The 15,966-nt window shown below is 42.9% G+C and overlaps 1 protein-coding gene across 1 annotated transcript; it reads right to left on the minus strand.

Annotated features, from left to right (window-relative positions):
• Positions 1–342: 342 nt before the first annotated feature.
• Positions 343–7,240, minus strand: LOC129849228 (growth arrest-specific protein 2-like). The gene is made up of 2 exons (XM_055916165.1): positions 7,038–7,240; positions 343–703 (listed from the first exon to the last, which is right to left on the minus strand). The coding sequence occupies exons 1-2, from the start codon at positions 7,158–7,160 to the stop codon at positions 494–496; spliced, it is 333 nt and encodes a 110-aa protein (XP_055772140.1). The 5' UTR covers positions 7,161–7,240; the 3' UTR covers positions 343–493.
• Positions 7,241–15,966: the final 8,726 nt, after the last annotated feature.

Below are 15,966 nucleotides of genomic sequence, written 5' to 3' on the forward strand. Positions count from 1 at the left end.
GAATGTCTTTACTTCTTGTTGCGGTAGTAGGCGGCCATCTTTACTTCTTGTTGTGGTAGTAGGCGGCCATCTTTACTTCTTGTTGTGGTAGTAGGCGGCCATCTTTACTTCTTGTTGTGGTAGTAGGCGGCCATCTTTACTTCTTGTTGCGGTAGTAGGCGGCCATCTTTACTTCTTGCTGCGGTAGTAGGCGGCCATCTTTACTTCTTGTTGTGGTAGTAGGCGGCCATCTTTACTTCTTGCTGCGGTAGTAGGCGGCCATCTTTACCTTCCTCGCCTTGCGGTCAGTAGGCGGCCATCTTTCCTTCTTGGTGTGGTAGTAGGCGGCCAGCTTGACTTCGTGCTGCGGTAGTGTGCGGCCATCTTTACTTCTTGTTGTGGTAGTTGGCGGCCATCTTTACTTCTTGTTGTGGTAGTAGGCGGCCATCTTTACTTCTTGCTGCGGTAGTAGGCGGCCATCTTTACTTCTTGTTGTGTTAGTAGGCGGCCATCTTTACTTCTTGCTGCGGTAGTGTGCGGCCACCACCAAGTAGCTGTCTGGGGTGAGGTCCTTGGTGTTGGGTGACTTGGGGGACATGGGAAAGGTCTTCCCCTCCACTCTGGAGATCTGGAGCATCCGACATGGGTCGTGTTTCAACAGGTAGCTCTCAAAGGTCTCCCAGCCTCCTCCCACACGCACCATCACATGCTTGTTGTGTAGCATCTAGGAGAACAAGAAGAAGAAGATTACTATATTGTCCAGTCAGTGTTCACAAACGTTCAAAAAAAAACTCTGGGAAAATCTTTAGCTGACAACGATATTATTTCATGGTGTAGTACAAAGGGGCTATTCAAATCCCAGCCTGGAGGTCCAGAGTACTGCTGGTGTTCTGTTCCACCTGATAATTCATCGCACTGACCCGATGTCCCAGGACTAAATCAGACCTTGATTAGAGGGGGAAGAATGAAAATCACAATGGAAATGTCTTTGAGATGCAGATTTTAATTTGCCTAGTGTAGTAGATGGACATCTCTAGTAATTCACAGCTAATACAATGGCTTTGTTTGATTCCCTTTTCACTAATAAATGACTCCAAAACTAAAAATTCATGTGCTGTGGTTTAACCAAGAAATTGTAATGATGTGGGTTGCATTGTATATAGCAATATTCTGTTAATTTCCTTCACACCTTTTAAATTACAACAACTCTCCTGTCTGCCACCTGCTACCTTCTGTAACGTGGTACTACTGTAAACACTACTCCTGCCTGCTACCTTCTGTAACGTGGTACTACTGTAAACACTACTCCTGCCTGCTACCTTCTGTAACGTGGTACTACTGTAAACACTACTCCTGCCTGCTACCTTCTGTAACGTGGTACTACTGTAAACACTACTCCTGCCTGCTACCTTCTGTAACGTGGTACTACTGTAAACACTACTCCTGCCTGCTACCTTCTGTAACGTGGTACTACTGTAAACACTACTCCTGCCTGCTACCTTCTGTAACGTGGTACTACTGTAAACACTACTCCTGCCTGCTACCTTCTGTAACGTGGTACTACTGTAAACACTACTCCTGTCTGCTACCTTCTGTAACGTGGTACTACTGTAAACACTACTCCTGCCTGCTACCTTCTGTAACGTGGTACTACTGTAAACACTACTCCTGCCTGCTACCTTCTGTAACGTGGTACTACTGTAAACACTACTCCTGCCTGCTACCTTCTGTAACGTGGTACTACTGTAAACACTACTCCTGCCTGCTACCTTCTGTAACGTGGTACTACTGTAAACACTACTCCTGCCTGCTACCTTCTGTAACGTGGTACTACTGTAAACACTACTCCTGCCTGCTACCTTCTGTAACGTGGTACTACTGTAAACACTACTCCTGTCTGCTACCTTCTGTAACGTGGTACTACTGTAAACACTACTCCTGCCTGCTACCTTCTGTAACGTGGTACTACTGTAAACACTACTCCTGCCTGCTACCTGCTACCGTCTAACATGGTACTCCTGTACGTTTCCTGGGTTGGTTACCGTGGCAACATCTACACCACACAAATAAATAGCGGGACAGAGAAATAAAAAGGGTGCCATTGCCATATCCACAATACGTTGTGATTCCATTAAACTACATAGCTATTCTGCCATTATCAATCCTATTAAATACATGATAAACAAAAGGAGATCACATTTACAGTAGAATGTCTTTAGAGCACAATCAATCCAAGCAGGAATGAGTGCCTGCAGAAAGCCCCATTTGACAGACAGTGACTTCCTGAATGGAAGTAGCAAGTTAGATTGTGTGTCCCATAGAATTACATATATCATTTAATAGGATATCTGTGGTATGTGGTATGGCCTGTCCTCTTCTATTCTCTCTCTCTCGCTCTCTCTCTCGCTCTCTCTCTCGCTCTCTCAACATCAAACATTTATAAGCCTCTTTAACAGAATCAATCAACAGGCCATTGGCGGGACACTCGTTCCATGAATGTGTGCCCCCTCAGGCATTGTGACTAGGGACATTATGGGCTTTTGACACAGAGGCCTTTTCAATCATGTCTCTATGGTGCTGGCAGACCGCGGCTAGGCCTGTATCCAGGAGAGAGAGAGGAGCCTGGGTGTGAACAGGTGTCCTGGTGGCCGGTTAGCTAGCTAGCGAGCGAGCGAGAGAGAAAGAGAGAGAGAGAGATAATAATGTATTCAAAAAACTGAAATACCTTATTTACATAAGTATTCAGACACTTTGCTATGAGACTTGAAATTGAGCTCAGGGGCATCCTGTTTCCATTGATCATCCATGAGATGTTTCATCAACTTGATTAGAGTCCACCTGTGGTCAATTGACATGATTTGGAAAGGTACACACCTGTCTATATAAGGTCCCCCAACTAACAGTGTATGTCACAGCAAAAACCATGAGGTTGAAGGCAGGATTGTGGCGAAAGCACAGATCTGGGGAAGGGTACCAAAAAATGTCTGCAGCATTGAAGGTTCCCAAGAACACAGTGGCCTCCATCATTCTTAAATGGAAGAAGTTTGGAACCACCAAGACTCTTCCTATAGCTGGCCACCCAGCCAAACTGAGAAATCGGGGGAGAAGGGCGTTGGTCAAGGAGGTGGCCAAGAACCCGATGGTCACTCTGACAGAGCTATAGTTCCTCTGTGGAAATGGGAGAACCTTCCAGAAGGACAACAGTCTCTGCAGCACTCCACCAATCAGGCCCTTATGGTAGAGTGGCCAGACGGAAGCCACTCCTCAGTAAAAGGTACGACAGCCCACTTGGAGTTTGCCAAAAGGCACCTAAAGACTCCCAGACCATGAGAAACAAGGTTCTCTGGAGAGACCTGAAAATAGCTGTGCAACAACACTCCCCATCCAACCTGACAGAGCTTGAGAAGATCTGCAGAAAAGAATGGGAGAAACTCCCCAAATACAGGTGTGCCAAGCTTGTCGCGTCATACCCAAGAAGACTCAAGGCTGTAATCGCTGCCAAAGGTGCTTCAACAAAGTACTGAGTAAAGGGTCTGAATACTTATGTAAATGTGATATTTCAGTTTTTTGGGGGGATAAAGTAGCAAAAATATCTAAACCTGTTTTGCTTTGTCATTATGGGGTATTGTGACGTCATTAAGGGGTATTGTGACGTCATTATGGGGTATTGTGACGTCATAATGGGGCATTGTGTGTAGATTGAGGGGAAAAAACGATGTAATCCATTTTTAGAATGAGGCTGTAACGTAACGAAATGTGGAAAAAGTCAAGGGGTCTGAATACTTTCCGAAGGCACTGTACTTTTTACTCCATACATTTCCCCTGACACCCAAAAGTAGTCATTACATTTTAAATGCTTAGCAGGGCAGAATTATGTTTTGAAATTCACACATTTATCAAGAGAACATCCCTGATCATCCATTCTGCCTCGATCTGGCAGACTCACGAAAGAAAAATGATTTGTTTGTAAATTATGTCCGAGTGTGGAGTGTGCCCCTGGCTATCCACATTTTTTTTTAAATATAATAATTGTGCTGTCTGGATTGCTTAATATAAGTAATTTTAAATGATTTATACTTTTACTTTTGATACTTAAAGGTGTACTATGTAGAAATCACACCACCATTTCCTGGTTGCTAATATTCTAATAGTTTGCCTAATTTCAGTTTATGTGACAAAACAAACAAGTATAGTGTAGAGAATCAATGTACAATCTAAAACCGCTTTGAAATATACATTCCATAAACAAAAAATATTAATATTGTATTTTCAACTGTTTGAAGTACAAAACCGAAAGTAAAATATACAGAAACGTAACGTAAGAACAGGAAGCATAGAAATAGCACACATAGAACAGATCTACCGCTTCTTAGACTTCCTTTCAATTGTGAATGACACATCTAGAAATCACATTTCTATGTGAATTTGGTGGGTCGCCCAAAAAAGTTACATATTGTAGCTTTAAATAGATTTTAGCAATTACATTTACTTTTGATACTTAATATAAGTAACATTATAGCTTTAATTTATATTTAAAACCCAAATACTTTAGACTTTTACTCAAGTAGTATTTTACTGGGTGACACCTTGACTTGAGTCATTTTCAAATCAAGGTACCTTTACTTTTACTCAAGTATGATAATTGGAGTACTCTTTCCACCTCCATTTTGCTAGTTGAGAACCAGAGTGAGATGGAGGTTCACACCTTACAGGCAGCCCATGTAGAGAGCATGTACAGCCCATGTAGAGCCCATGTACAGCCCATGTACAGCCCATGTAGAGAGCACACAGCAACAGACGTGTCATTTCATCCAACACTCTAGAGTCCAACAAGCTCATTATTGGAATTGAACAGTCATTGGACAAAGAAGAATCAAGACTCGCCTTTAGTTGTGACTTGTCCTTGGTTGTTCAGCAACCCTCATGGATGGTTGAAAGAAACGTCTATCGTACAAAAGATGTCTGAGTTCCCCCTCTCTGTATGGTAGAAAATCTTTTCTTAAAGATATCTACTTGACAGCAGAGGGCACTATCAGAACAAAATGTTTATTTTAGACCCTGAACACTGGTCCATGTACGTTAAAACCAGGCTAACATACAACCTTTCTCTTATTCTGCATTTGTGATCCTCAAAGAGCTATCCATCCAGAAATGGTGATACTGTGTGCTACCAGCAGGGGTCCTTCTAGAGCGCATTGTCAGCCCTTGTTGACCTACAGTCCAGATCCTCCTTCAACAGCATTTTAAGACATGTGAATCCTGGTTGTAAATCCAAGATCCCAAGAGCACCAAATGCTACTTCACCAATCTGTACTTGTCAATAGACTTCATTCTTGCAAGGCATTTTTTTTTTGCAAGGTCTGTTTGAGTTAGGGGTGGCAGGTAGCTTAGTGGTTAGAGGGTTGGGCCAGTTACCGAAAGGTTGCTGGATCGAATCCCCGAGCTGACAAGGTAAATATCTGTCATTCTGCCCCTGAACAAGACAGTTCCTAGGCTGTTATTGTAAATAAGAATTTGTTCTTTAACTGACTTGCCTTAGTTAAATCAAATAAATAAATAGAACGTTACAGTATACAGTAAGATATTTTGACATAAGAACATTTATATTTTATGTAAACGAGGAAACAATTAATAATAAATACAAATTAGGGCAATAGCTCATTGGCAACAATAACTGCATATGTATTATCGTAAAGTATCTTTGTGTTTTAGAAAAGGGCTATTCCAATCCTATGTATTATTTATCAAGCCTGTTGATCCTGAGGGCTCTCTTTTCCCCCGAACCCCATCAACCCTGGCTGGCCCATAGAGGTAGAAAGAGGAGTCTAGATGGATATAAACCATTTTTCTTTTTAAGCATGGATAATACAAAGAGGAGTTCTCTTTCTATCTCTATGGGCCAGGACACAGACATAGTTGGAATAGCATCACCAGTAAATGAAGGCTCACAGCAGCAGAGGAGCTGCTACCAGCAGAGACAATGGACGTCTGTCATCCACACAGTCAGGCAGTCCAAATATCAACACACTGCAATGTGCACTGTGTGTGTGTGTGTGTGTGACTGTGTGTGTGACTGTGTGTGTGTGTGTGTGACTGTGTGTGTGTGACTGTGTGTGTGTGTGACTGTGTGTGTGTGTGACTGTGTGTGTGTGTGTGACTGTGTGTGTGTGTGTGACTGTGTGTGTGTGTGTGTGTGTGTGTCTGTGTGTGTGTGACTGTGTGTGTGTCTGTGTGTGACTGTGTGTGTGTGTGTGTGTGTGTGTGTGTGTGTGTGTGTGTGACTGTGTGTGTGTGTGTGTGTGACTGTGTGTGTGTGTGTGTGACTGTGTGTGTGTGTGTGCGTGTGTGACTGTGTGTGTGTGTGTGTGTGTGTGCGATTCAGTTCACATTGAGATGAGAAACATTATTGTTGTTAAACTGAAAACCTCATATAACTCCAACCTGGATATTTTTTTTTTAAATCCTGACAAAAGTGAAAGGTCAATAAACAACAAATTCCTGGTAAAAGTGGGTCAGCCAAAATCCAGACTCATAAAATTCAGACTCATCAAATCCAGACTCATAAAATTCAGACTCATCAAATCTCAGAACAAGAAGGAAAGAGTGGGTTTGCTATGAGGACAGAATTGGCTGTCATTAAACAGCCATCTGTAGTCATCAATGGTCTATGGGTCCCTGAGGACACTGAGGAGCAATGGACCTAAGTAAGTATTTCTGTAGCCGGGCATACAATCCGTATTCATATCTGCCGTATCAATATAATATTCACAGCAATATGAAACACCACAACCCCAGTGTAAATCACTTACAGTACAAGCCAGCCATGTGCAAAATTATTTACACCAGATTTCAACACTTCAGATTTGACCCCACCGAACCCAAAACATTCGGTCAAAGATATTTTGGCAGGCACAGTCCAAGCCCAATTTAAAGTCCAGCTGCTGTTAACTACGTGGCTGAGCCGTGTGCAACTAGAAAAATCATGTTACAAAAACAAGGTGTTTTTTTTGTGTCAGAGAAAGTGCGTTAAAAAGAAGACGAGGAGGTGGCACACACACCCGGATGAAGAGCATCTTCTCTCCGACGCGATAGCGGCCCTGAGCCTGTCTCTCCACACAGAACTTATTGGGACACTTGCAGGGAGGGTCCTCAAAGATATGCTTCACCTGAGACGCACACATGCACAAACAAACATCATTAGATTAGTCCGGAGGTCAATCCAACAACCCTCCACAAAATGCATGTTAATCCTCCTAAATTCCTGGTAATCCTCCTAAATTCCTGGTAATCCTCCTAAATTCCTGGTAAACCTCCTAAATTCCTGGTAATCCTCCTAAATTCCTGGTAATCCTCCTAAATTCCTGGTAATCCTCCTAAATTCCTGGTAATCCTGATACATTCCTGGTAATCCTGATACATTCCTGGTAATCCTGATACATTCCTGGTAATCCTGATACATTCCTGGTAATCCTCCTAAATTCCTGGCCCTAATCCTGACTACATTCCTGGTAATCCTCATACATTCCTGGTAATCCTCATAAATTCCTGGTAATTCTCATAAATTCCTGGTAATCCTCATACATTCCTGGTAATCCTCATACATTCCTGGTAATCCTCATACATTCCTGGTAATCCTCCTAAATTCCTGGTAATCCTCCTAAATTCCTGGTAATCCTCCTAAATTCCTGGTAATCCTCCTAAATTCCTGGTAATCCTCATAAATTCCTGGTAATTCTCATAAATTCCTGGTAATTCTCATAAATTCCTGGTAAACTTAATAAATTCCTGGTAATCAATCTGTAAATAACATGTAGTATTTGGTAGCATTGCCTTTGAATTGTTTAACTTGGGTCAAACGTTTTGGGTAGCCTTCCACAAGCTTCCCACAATAAGTTGGGTGAATTTTGGCCCATTCCCATTCAGAGCAGGTGTAACTGAGTCAGGTTTGTAGGCCTCCTTGCTCGCACACGCTTTTTCAGTTCTGCCCACAAATTTTCTATGGGATTGAGGTCAGGGCTTTGTGATGGCCACTCCAATACCTTGACTTTGTTTTCCTTAAGCCATTTTGCCACAACTTTGGAAGTATGCTTGGGGTCATTGTCCATTTGGAAGACCAATTTGCAGCAGGTAGCCTAGTGGTTAGAGCATTGGACTAGTAACCAAAAGGTTGAAAGATCAAATCCCTGAGCTGACAAGGTGAAAATCTGTCATTCTGCCCCTGAACAAGGCAGTTAACCCCCTGTTCCTAGGCCGTCATTTAAAATAAGAATTTGTTCTTAACTGACTTGCGTAGTTAAATAAAGGTAAAATAAATATGTGTTGACTATCTTTGACAGAGGAATGGGAACACTGATATCAATGAAAAAAAAAAAAAATCAATAAAACTAAATTTTGTGACCAAGCTTTAACTTCCTGACTGATGTCTTGAGATGTTGCTTCAATATATTGACATAAATTTCCATCCTCATGATGCCATCTATTTTGAGAAGTGCACCAGTCCCTCCTGCAGCAAAGCACACCCACAACATGATGCGGCCACCCCCGTGCTTCACGGTTGGGATGGTGTTCTTTGGCTTGTAAGCCTCCCCCTTCTTCCTCCAAACATAATGATGGTCATTATGGCCAAACAGTTCTATTTTTGTATCATCAAACCAGAGGACATTTTTCCAAAAGTATGATCTTTGTCCCCATGTGCAGTTGCAAGCGGTAGTCTGGCTTTTTTATGGCGGTTTTGGAGCAGTGGCTTCTTCCTTGTTGAGCGGCCTTTCAGGTTATGTCGATATAGGACTCGTTGTACTGTGGATATAGATACTTTTGTACCCGTTTCCTCCAGCATCTTCACAAGATCCTTTACCGTTGTTCTGGGATTGATTTGCACTTTTCGCACCAAAGTACGTTCCTCTCTTGGAGACAGAATGCTTCTCCTTCCTGAGCGGTATGACGGCTGCGTGGTCCCATGGTGTTTATACTTGCGTACTATTGGTTGTACAGATGAACGTGGTACCTTCGGGCGTTTGGAAATTGATCCCAAGGATGAACCAGACTTGTGGAGGTCTACAATTTTTTTCTTCTGAGGTCTTGGCTGATGCCTTTTGATTTTCCCATGACGTCAAGCAAAGAGGCACCGAGTTTGAAGGTAGGCCTTGAAATACATCCACAGGTACACCTCTAATTGACTCAAATTATGTCAATTAGCCTATCAGAAGCTTCTAAAGCCATGACATAATTTTCTGAAATTTTCCAAGCTGTTAAAAAAACCACAGTCAATTTAGTGTATGTGAACTTCTGACCCACTGGAATTGCGATACAGTGAATTATAAATGAAATAATCTGTCTGTAAACAGTTGTTGGAAAAATGACTTGTGTCATGCACAAAGTAGATGTCCTAACCGACTTGCCAAAACTAGAGTTTGTTAACAAGAAATTTGTGGAGTGGTTGAAAAACGAGTTTTAATGACTCAATGACTGAGAAAATATGTAATTATGATAGCTAGGTCTATTTAACCTGAATGGATCATTAGTCATGTTAGCTAGCTAGCTTTTTACTCACCGTTTTTGGTCAGCCACAACGCCTTTCCCATTTGTCCAGCAAAAAGTAATTCCATTCAGCGCTGGCTGCACGGTACGCTAGACTTGCTAAACAGCTGCAACAATCCTCATTGACAAGCTTACCTCATCACTTTGACCTTCTGGATTTGGCGGGAGAATTAACGCAGCATCAATAACCTAGCGTTAACAACCCAACCATGCTCTTTGTGAAGAAAGCAACCCAACTGACTGACCCAATACCTGCCACCACCAGTCATCCAAACAACCCTGCATTTTGTGTAGTGTAATGTAGTGCATATGAATATATTTAAGGGGAGAAATACAGGTTAAATATGTAGTCTACACAATTTCCCAATTACTGTTTGCATGGTCAAATAAGGGGCAAATTATATATTTTTTTATTATTGGAAATAGATTGACATGCATGTACAGTACCAGTCAAACATTTGGACACACCTACTCATTCCAGGGTTTTTCTTTATTTTTACTATATTTCTACATTGTAGAATAATAGTGAAGACATCAACACTATGAAATAACACATATGGAATCATGTAGTAACCAGAAAAGTGTTAAACAAATCAAAGTAACCACTCTTTGCCTTGATGACAATTTTGCACTCTTGGCATTCTCTCAACCAGCTTCACCTGTAATGCTTTTTCTACAGTCTTGAAGGAGTTCCCACATATGCTGAGCACTTGTTGGCTGCTTTTCCTTCACACTGCGGTCCAACTCATCCCAATTGGGTTGAGGTTGGGTGACTGTGGAGGCCAGGTCATCTGATGCAGCACTCCATCACCCTCCTTCTTGGTCAAATATCCGTCACTTCCTCAGTTTCATTCCCATGTCTGCATTGATGTTGTTTTTGTTTCTCTTGTCCAGATGCTGTTCTTGCTTTGTTTCATGTCTATTATTTATTAAATCAGCACCTTGTACTTGCATCCCATCTCCCAGCGTCTGTAGTTACTGAACTGTTACACTTACACAGTCTGGAGGTGTGTTGGGTCATTGTCCTGTTGAAAAACAAATGATAGTCCCACTAAGCGTAAACCATATGGGATGGCGTATCGCTACACGTGCAGAGATCATCCGTACACCTTCTATGCGTCTCACAAAGACATGTTGTTTGGAACCAAAAATCTCACATTTGGATTTATCAGACCAAAGGACAGATTTCCACCGCTCTAATGTCCATTACTCGTGTTTCTTGGCTCAATCTAGTCTTCTTATTGGTGTCCTTTAGTAGTGGTTTCTTTGCAGCAATTTGATCATGAAGGCCTGATTCAAGCAGTCTCCTCTGAACAGTTGATGTTGAGATGTTTCTGTTTCTTGAACTCTGTGAAGCATTTATTTGGGCTGCAATTTCAGAGGTGCAGTTAACTTTAATGAAATTATTCTCTGCAGCAGAGTTATCTCTGGGTCTTCCTTTCCTGTGGCGGTCCTCATGAGAGACAGTTTCATCATAGCACTTGATGGTTTTTGCGACTGTACAAATTTTCCAGATTGACTGACCTTCATGTCTTAAAGTAATGATGGACTGTCGTTTCTCTTTGCTTATTTGAACTTTTCTTGACATAATATGGACTTGGTCTCTTACCAAAAAGGGCTAGCTTCTGTACACCACCCCTACCTTGTCACAACACAACTGATTGGCTCAAACACATTAAGAAGGAAAGAAATTCCACAAATTAACTTTTAAGAAGGCACACCTGTTAATTGGAATGCATTCCAGGTGACTCCCTCATGAAGTTGGTTAAGAGAATGCTGAGTGTGCAAAGCTGTCATCAAGGCAAAGGGTGGCTATTTAGAAGAATCTCAAATATAAAATATATTTTGATGTGTTTAACACTTTTTTGGGTTACGACATAATTCCATTTGTGGGATTTCATAGTGTTGATGTCTTCACTAATATTCTACAATGTAGAAAACAAGAGAAACCCATGAATGAGTAGGTGTGTCCAAACTTTTGACTGGTACTGTATATTATTAGGCTAGTGCGTAAAATGTCAAATTCATAGCATGGCGCTCCATTGTGCCTCCGGAATAATTTATGATCATAGAAATTATAGCGGTTGAAATCTAATTCATGAGAAATGGAAACGTGTTGACTCTACCGAGAGTCGCTTCGCTTTATTAGGAAAATGTATGTCAGACAAACAAGGCTATCCCCGGGCCAATGAACGGAAGATAACCCCTTTATAATAGTTCCAAAAAGAAAGTCTTTAAAAGTGAAGTTGGTGAAGTTCCGAATGAAACGGAATTTGAGTATTCATGGTGCGATTCCGGTAGCCTAACCTCGGAGAAACTATGTCATTAGGCTAACTGATACACATTAAATTAAATATGGTTCCCCGAAACGGAGTCGGACCATGGTCTTCCAATAGACACTGACGCACTGTCCTTTGACATGTTCATCATAGCGGTATTCATGGGTGGGGTTTTGAAATTCGATTGGTTATGAGTCTGACAGCATTACATAATAAAACGCCTATTGATTATTGATTGGTGGAGTGGTGAAATCAAATCTGTGGGGGAAAAAAATGCTCGCCTATTTAACTGAACAGGGCTAATCCAAGATGACAAAGAGATGATCATAGGCTAGATTTCAAATAATCTAATATACTGGAATATTTACATATACAAGTCTGTACAGATCTCTTGATTGCATGTCAATGGATTACACACAAAGATGCATAGCTGTGAAGTCTATCCATCTGAAGTGATCTTGTCCAGGATATACTTTTGTAAATAACATGTAGGCGACAGTAGTAGAGAAGAGTGTATTTTTTTCATTTATACGTGTCCTTTTTATTGATTTTGAAGGAACACGTCACAATCCCCTCCTATGCTCTCTTAAACCCCAAATCATGCAGCAAAGGAATGACATCCCATGAGAGAAACTATGGAAACTAGACATTATTTGTTTACATTTCCTATATATAAAAAAAAACGGACAGTGGAGTCGTTTTTTTTGGCTATGATAACGAAATCAATAATATTCCATTTACTGGACAACCATCCCAACTGCATGAAAACGCTGGTGTTCCAAGTCTTCTTTTTGCAGTTCGACACAGATTGTCAGATCTCACAACACCTGCATTGACGCCCAGCATTTTGCCTTCAAAATAAAAGTCGGCGGTATGACGCTATGTGTAAACGATTTTTTTTTTTGCAGCTTTGAATAGTGCATGATGTAAAAAATATAACTACATGTGTGAAAATTCTAAACGAAAGACACAGACTACATTATATAAGATAGATAATATTATAAGGTTTAGCACATTGAGGAAAGGTTGGAGTTTAAGTAAATTAATGTCAAGAACATAATAATTGCCTACTGGTAAAAAAAATATATACAAATACATACAAATTTAAATAATAAAAAAACATTTTATTCTGATTGTAAGATTCTTGTTTATTTACTGGTGCTATTGTTCAAGGGATGCAATTTTGAAATGTAATGTTTAAGAAAAGTCACTGTATTTTTGTTCTACTGCACAAACAAATTGCACTGTACAGGAAAAATTATTGATTGTGTGTCCATAAAACCAGGGTTCAGCCTACACACTAGAGTCCCTAGTCCAGTCTACTCACTAGAGTCCCTAGTCCAGTCTACTCACTAGAGTCCCTAGTCCAGTCTACTCACTAGAGTCCCTAGTCCAGTCTACTCACTAGAGTCCCTAGTCCAGTCTACTCACTAGAGTCCCTAGTCCAGTCTACTCACTAGAGTCCCTAGTCCAGCCTACTCCCTAGAGTCCCTAGTCCAGCCTACTCCCTAGAGTCCCTAGTCCAGCCTACTCACTAGAGTCCCTAGTCCAGCCTACTCACTAGAGTCCCTAGTCCAGTCTACTCACTAGAGTCCCTAGTCCAGTCTACTCACTAGAGTCCCTAGTCCAGTCTACTCACTAGAGTCCCTAGTCCAGTCTACTCACTAGAGTCCCTAGTCCAGTCTACTCACTAGAGTCCCTAGTCCAGTCTACTCACTAGTCCCTAGTCCAGTCTACTCACTAGAGTCCCTAGTCCAGTCTACTCACTAGAGTCCCTAGTCCAGTCTACTCACTAGAGTCCCTAGTCCAGTCTACTCACTAGAGTCCCTAGTCCAGTCTACTCACTAGAGTCCCTAGTCCAGCCTACTCACTAGAGTCCCTAGTCCAGCCTACTCACTAGAGTCCCTAGTCCAGCCTACTCACTAGAGTCCCTAGTCCAGCCTACTCACTAGAGTCCCTAGTCCAGTCTACTCACTAGAGTCCCTAGTCCAGTCTACTCACTAGAGTCCCTAGTCCAGTCTACTCACTAGAGTCCCTAGTCCAGTCTACTCACTAGAGTCCCTAGTCCAGTCTACTCAATAGAGTCCCTAGTCCAGTCTACTCACTAGAGTCCCTAGTCCAGTCTACTCACTAGAGTCCCTAGTCCAGTCTACTCACTAGAGTCCCTAGTCCAGTCTACTCACTAGAGTCCCTAGTCCAGTCTACTCACTAGAGTCCCTAGTCCAGTCTACTCCCTAGAGTCCCTAGTCCAGCCTACTCACTAGAGTCCCTAGTCCAGTCTACTCACTAGAGTCCTTAGTCCAGTCTACTCACTAGAGTCCTTAGTCCAGTCTACTCACTAGAGTCCCTAGTCCAGCCTACTCCCTAGAGTCCCTAGTCCAGCCTACTCCCTAGAGTCCCTAGTCCAGTCTACTCACTAGAGTCCCTAGTCCAGTCTACTCACTAGAGTCCTTAGTCCAGTCTACTCACTAGAGTCCCTAGTCCAGTCTACTCACTAGAGTCCCTAGTCTAGTCTACTCACTAGAGTCCCTAGTCCAGTCTACTCACTAGAGTCCCTAGTCCTGTCTACTCACTAGAGTCCCTCGTCCAGTCTACTCACTAGAGTCCCTCGTCCAGTCTACTCACTAGAGTCCCTCGTCCAGTCTACTCACTAGAGTCCCTCGTCCAGTCTACTCACTAGAGTCCCTCGCCCAGTCTACTCACTAGAGTCCCTCGCCCAGTCTACTCACTAGTCCCTAGTCCAGTCTACTCACTAGAGTCCCTAGTCCAGTCTACTCACTAGAGTCCCTAGTCCAGCCAACTCACTAGAGTCCCTAGTCTAGTCTACTCACTAGAGTCCCTCGTCCAGTCTACTCACTAGAGTCCCTAGTCCAGTCTACTCACTAGAGTCCCTAGTCCAGTCTACTCACTAGAGTCCCTAGTCCAGTCTACTCACTAGTCCCTAGTCCAGCCTACTCACTAGAGTCCCTAGTCCAGTCTACTCACTAGAGTCCCTCGTCCAGTCTACTCACAAGAGTCCCTAGTCCAGTCTACTCACTAGAGTCCCTAGTCCAGTCTACTCACTAGAGTCCCTAGTCCAGTCTACTCACTAGAGTCCTTAGTCCAGTCTACTCACTAGAGTCCCTAGTCCAGTCTACTCACTAGAGTCCCTAGTCTAGTCTACTCACTAGAGTCCCTAGTCCAGTCTACTCACTAGAGTCCCTCGTCCAGTCTACTCACTAGAGTCCCTCGTCCAGTCTACTCACTAGAGTCCCTCGTCCAGTCTACTCACTAGTCCCTAGTCCAGTCTACTCACTAGTCCCTAGTCCAGTCTACTCACTAGAGTCCCTAGTCCAGTCTACTCACTAGAGTCCCTAGTCCAGCCTACTCACTAGAGTCCCTAGTCCAGCCTACTCACTAGAGTCCCTCGTCCAGTCTACTCACTAGAGTCCCTCGTCCAGTCTACTCACTAGAGTCCCTCGTCCAGTCTACTCACTAGTCCCTAGTCCAGTCTACTCACTAGTCCCTAGTCCAGTCTACTCACTAGAGTCCCTAGTCCAGTCTACTCACTAGAGTCCCTAGTCCAGCCTACTCACTAGAGTCCCTAGTCCAGCCTACTCACTAGAGTCCCTCGTCCAGTCTACTCACTAGAGTCCCTAGTCCAGTCTACTCACTAGTCCCTAGTCCAGTCAACTCACTAGAGTTCCTAGTCCAGTCTACTCACTAGAGTCCCTAGTCCAGTCTACTCCCTAGAGTCCCTCGTCCAGTCTACTCACTAGAGTCCCTCGTCCAGTCTACTCACTAGAGTCCCTAGTCCAGTCTACTCACTAGAGTCCCTAGTCCAGTCTACTCCCTAGAGTCCCTTGTCCAGCCTACTCCCTAGAGTCCCTCGTCCAGTCTACTCACTAGAGTCCCTAGTCCAGTCTACTCACTAGAGTCCCTAGTCCAGTCTACTCACTAGAGTCCTTAGTCCAGTCTACTCACTAGAGTCCCTAGTCCAGTCTACTCACTAGAGTCCCTAGTCTAGTCTACTCACTAGAGTCCCTAGTCCAGTCTACTCACTAGAGTCCCTCGTCCAGTCTACTCACTAGAGTCCCTCGTCCAGTCTACTCACTAGAGTCCCTCGTCCAGTCTACTCACTAGAGTCCCTCGTCCAGTCTACTCACTAGAGTCCCTCGTCCAGTCTACTCAC

Source organism: Salvelinus fontinalis, unplaced genomic scaffold, assembly GCF_029448725.1.
Source record: "Salvelinus fontinalis isolate EN_2023a unplaced genomic scaffold, ASM2944872v1 scaffold_1400, whole genome shotgun sequence".
NCBI classification, from domain to species: Eukaryota; Metazoa; Chordata; class Actinopteri; order Salmoniformes; family Salmonidae; genus Salvelinus; species Salvelinus fontinalis.

Coding starts and splice junctions, on each gene's coding strand:
- LOC129849228 (XM_055916165.1), bottom strand. CDS start 7,160: ATGTGTGCGTCTCAGGTGAAGCATATCTTTGAGGACCCTCCCTGCAAG. Junction 704..7,037: donor AGAAGATGCTCTTCATCCGG/GTGTGTGTGCCA, acceptor TTGTTCTCCTAG/ATGCTACACAACAAGCATGT.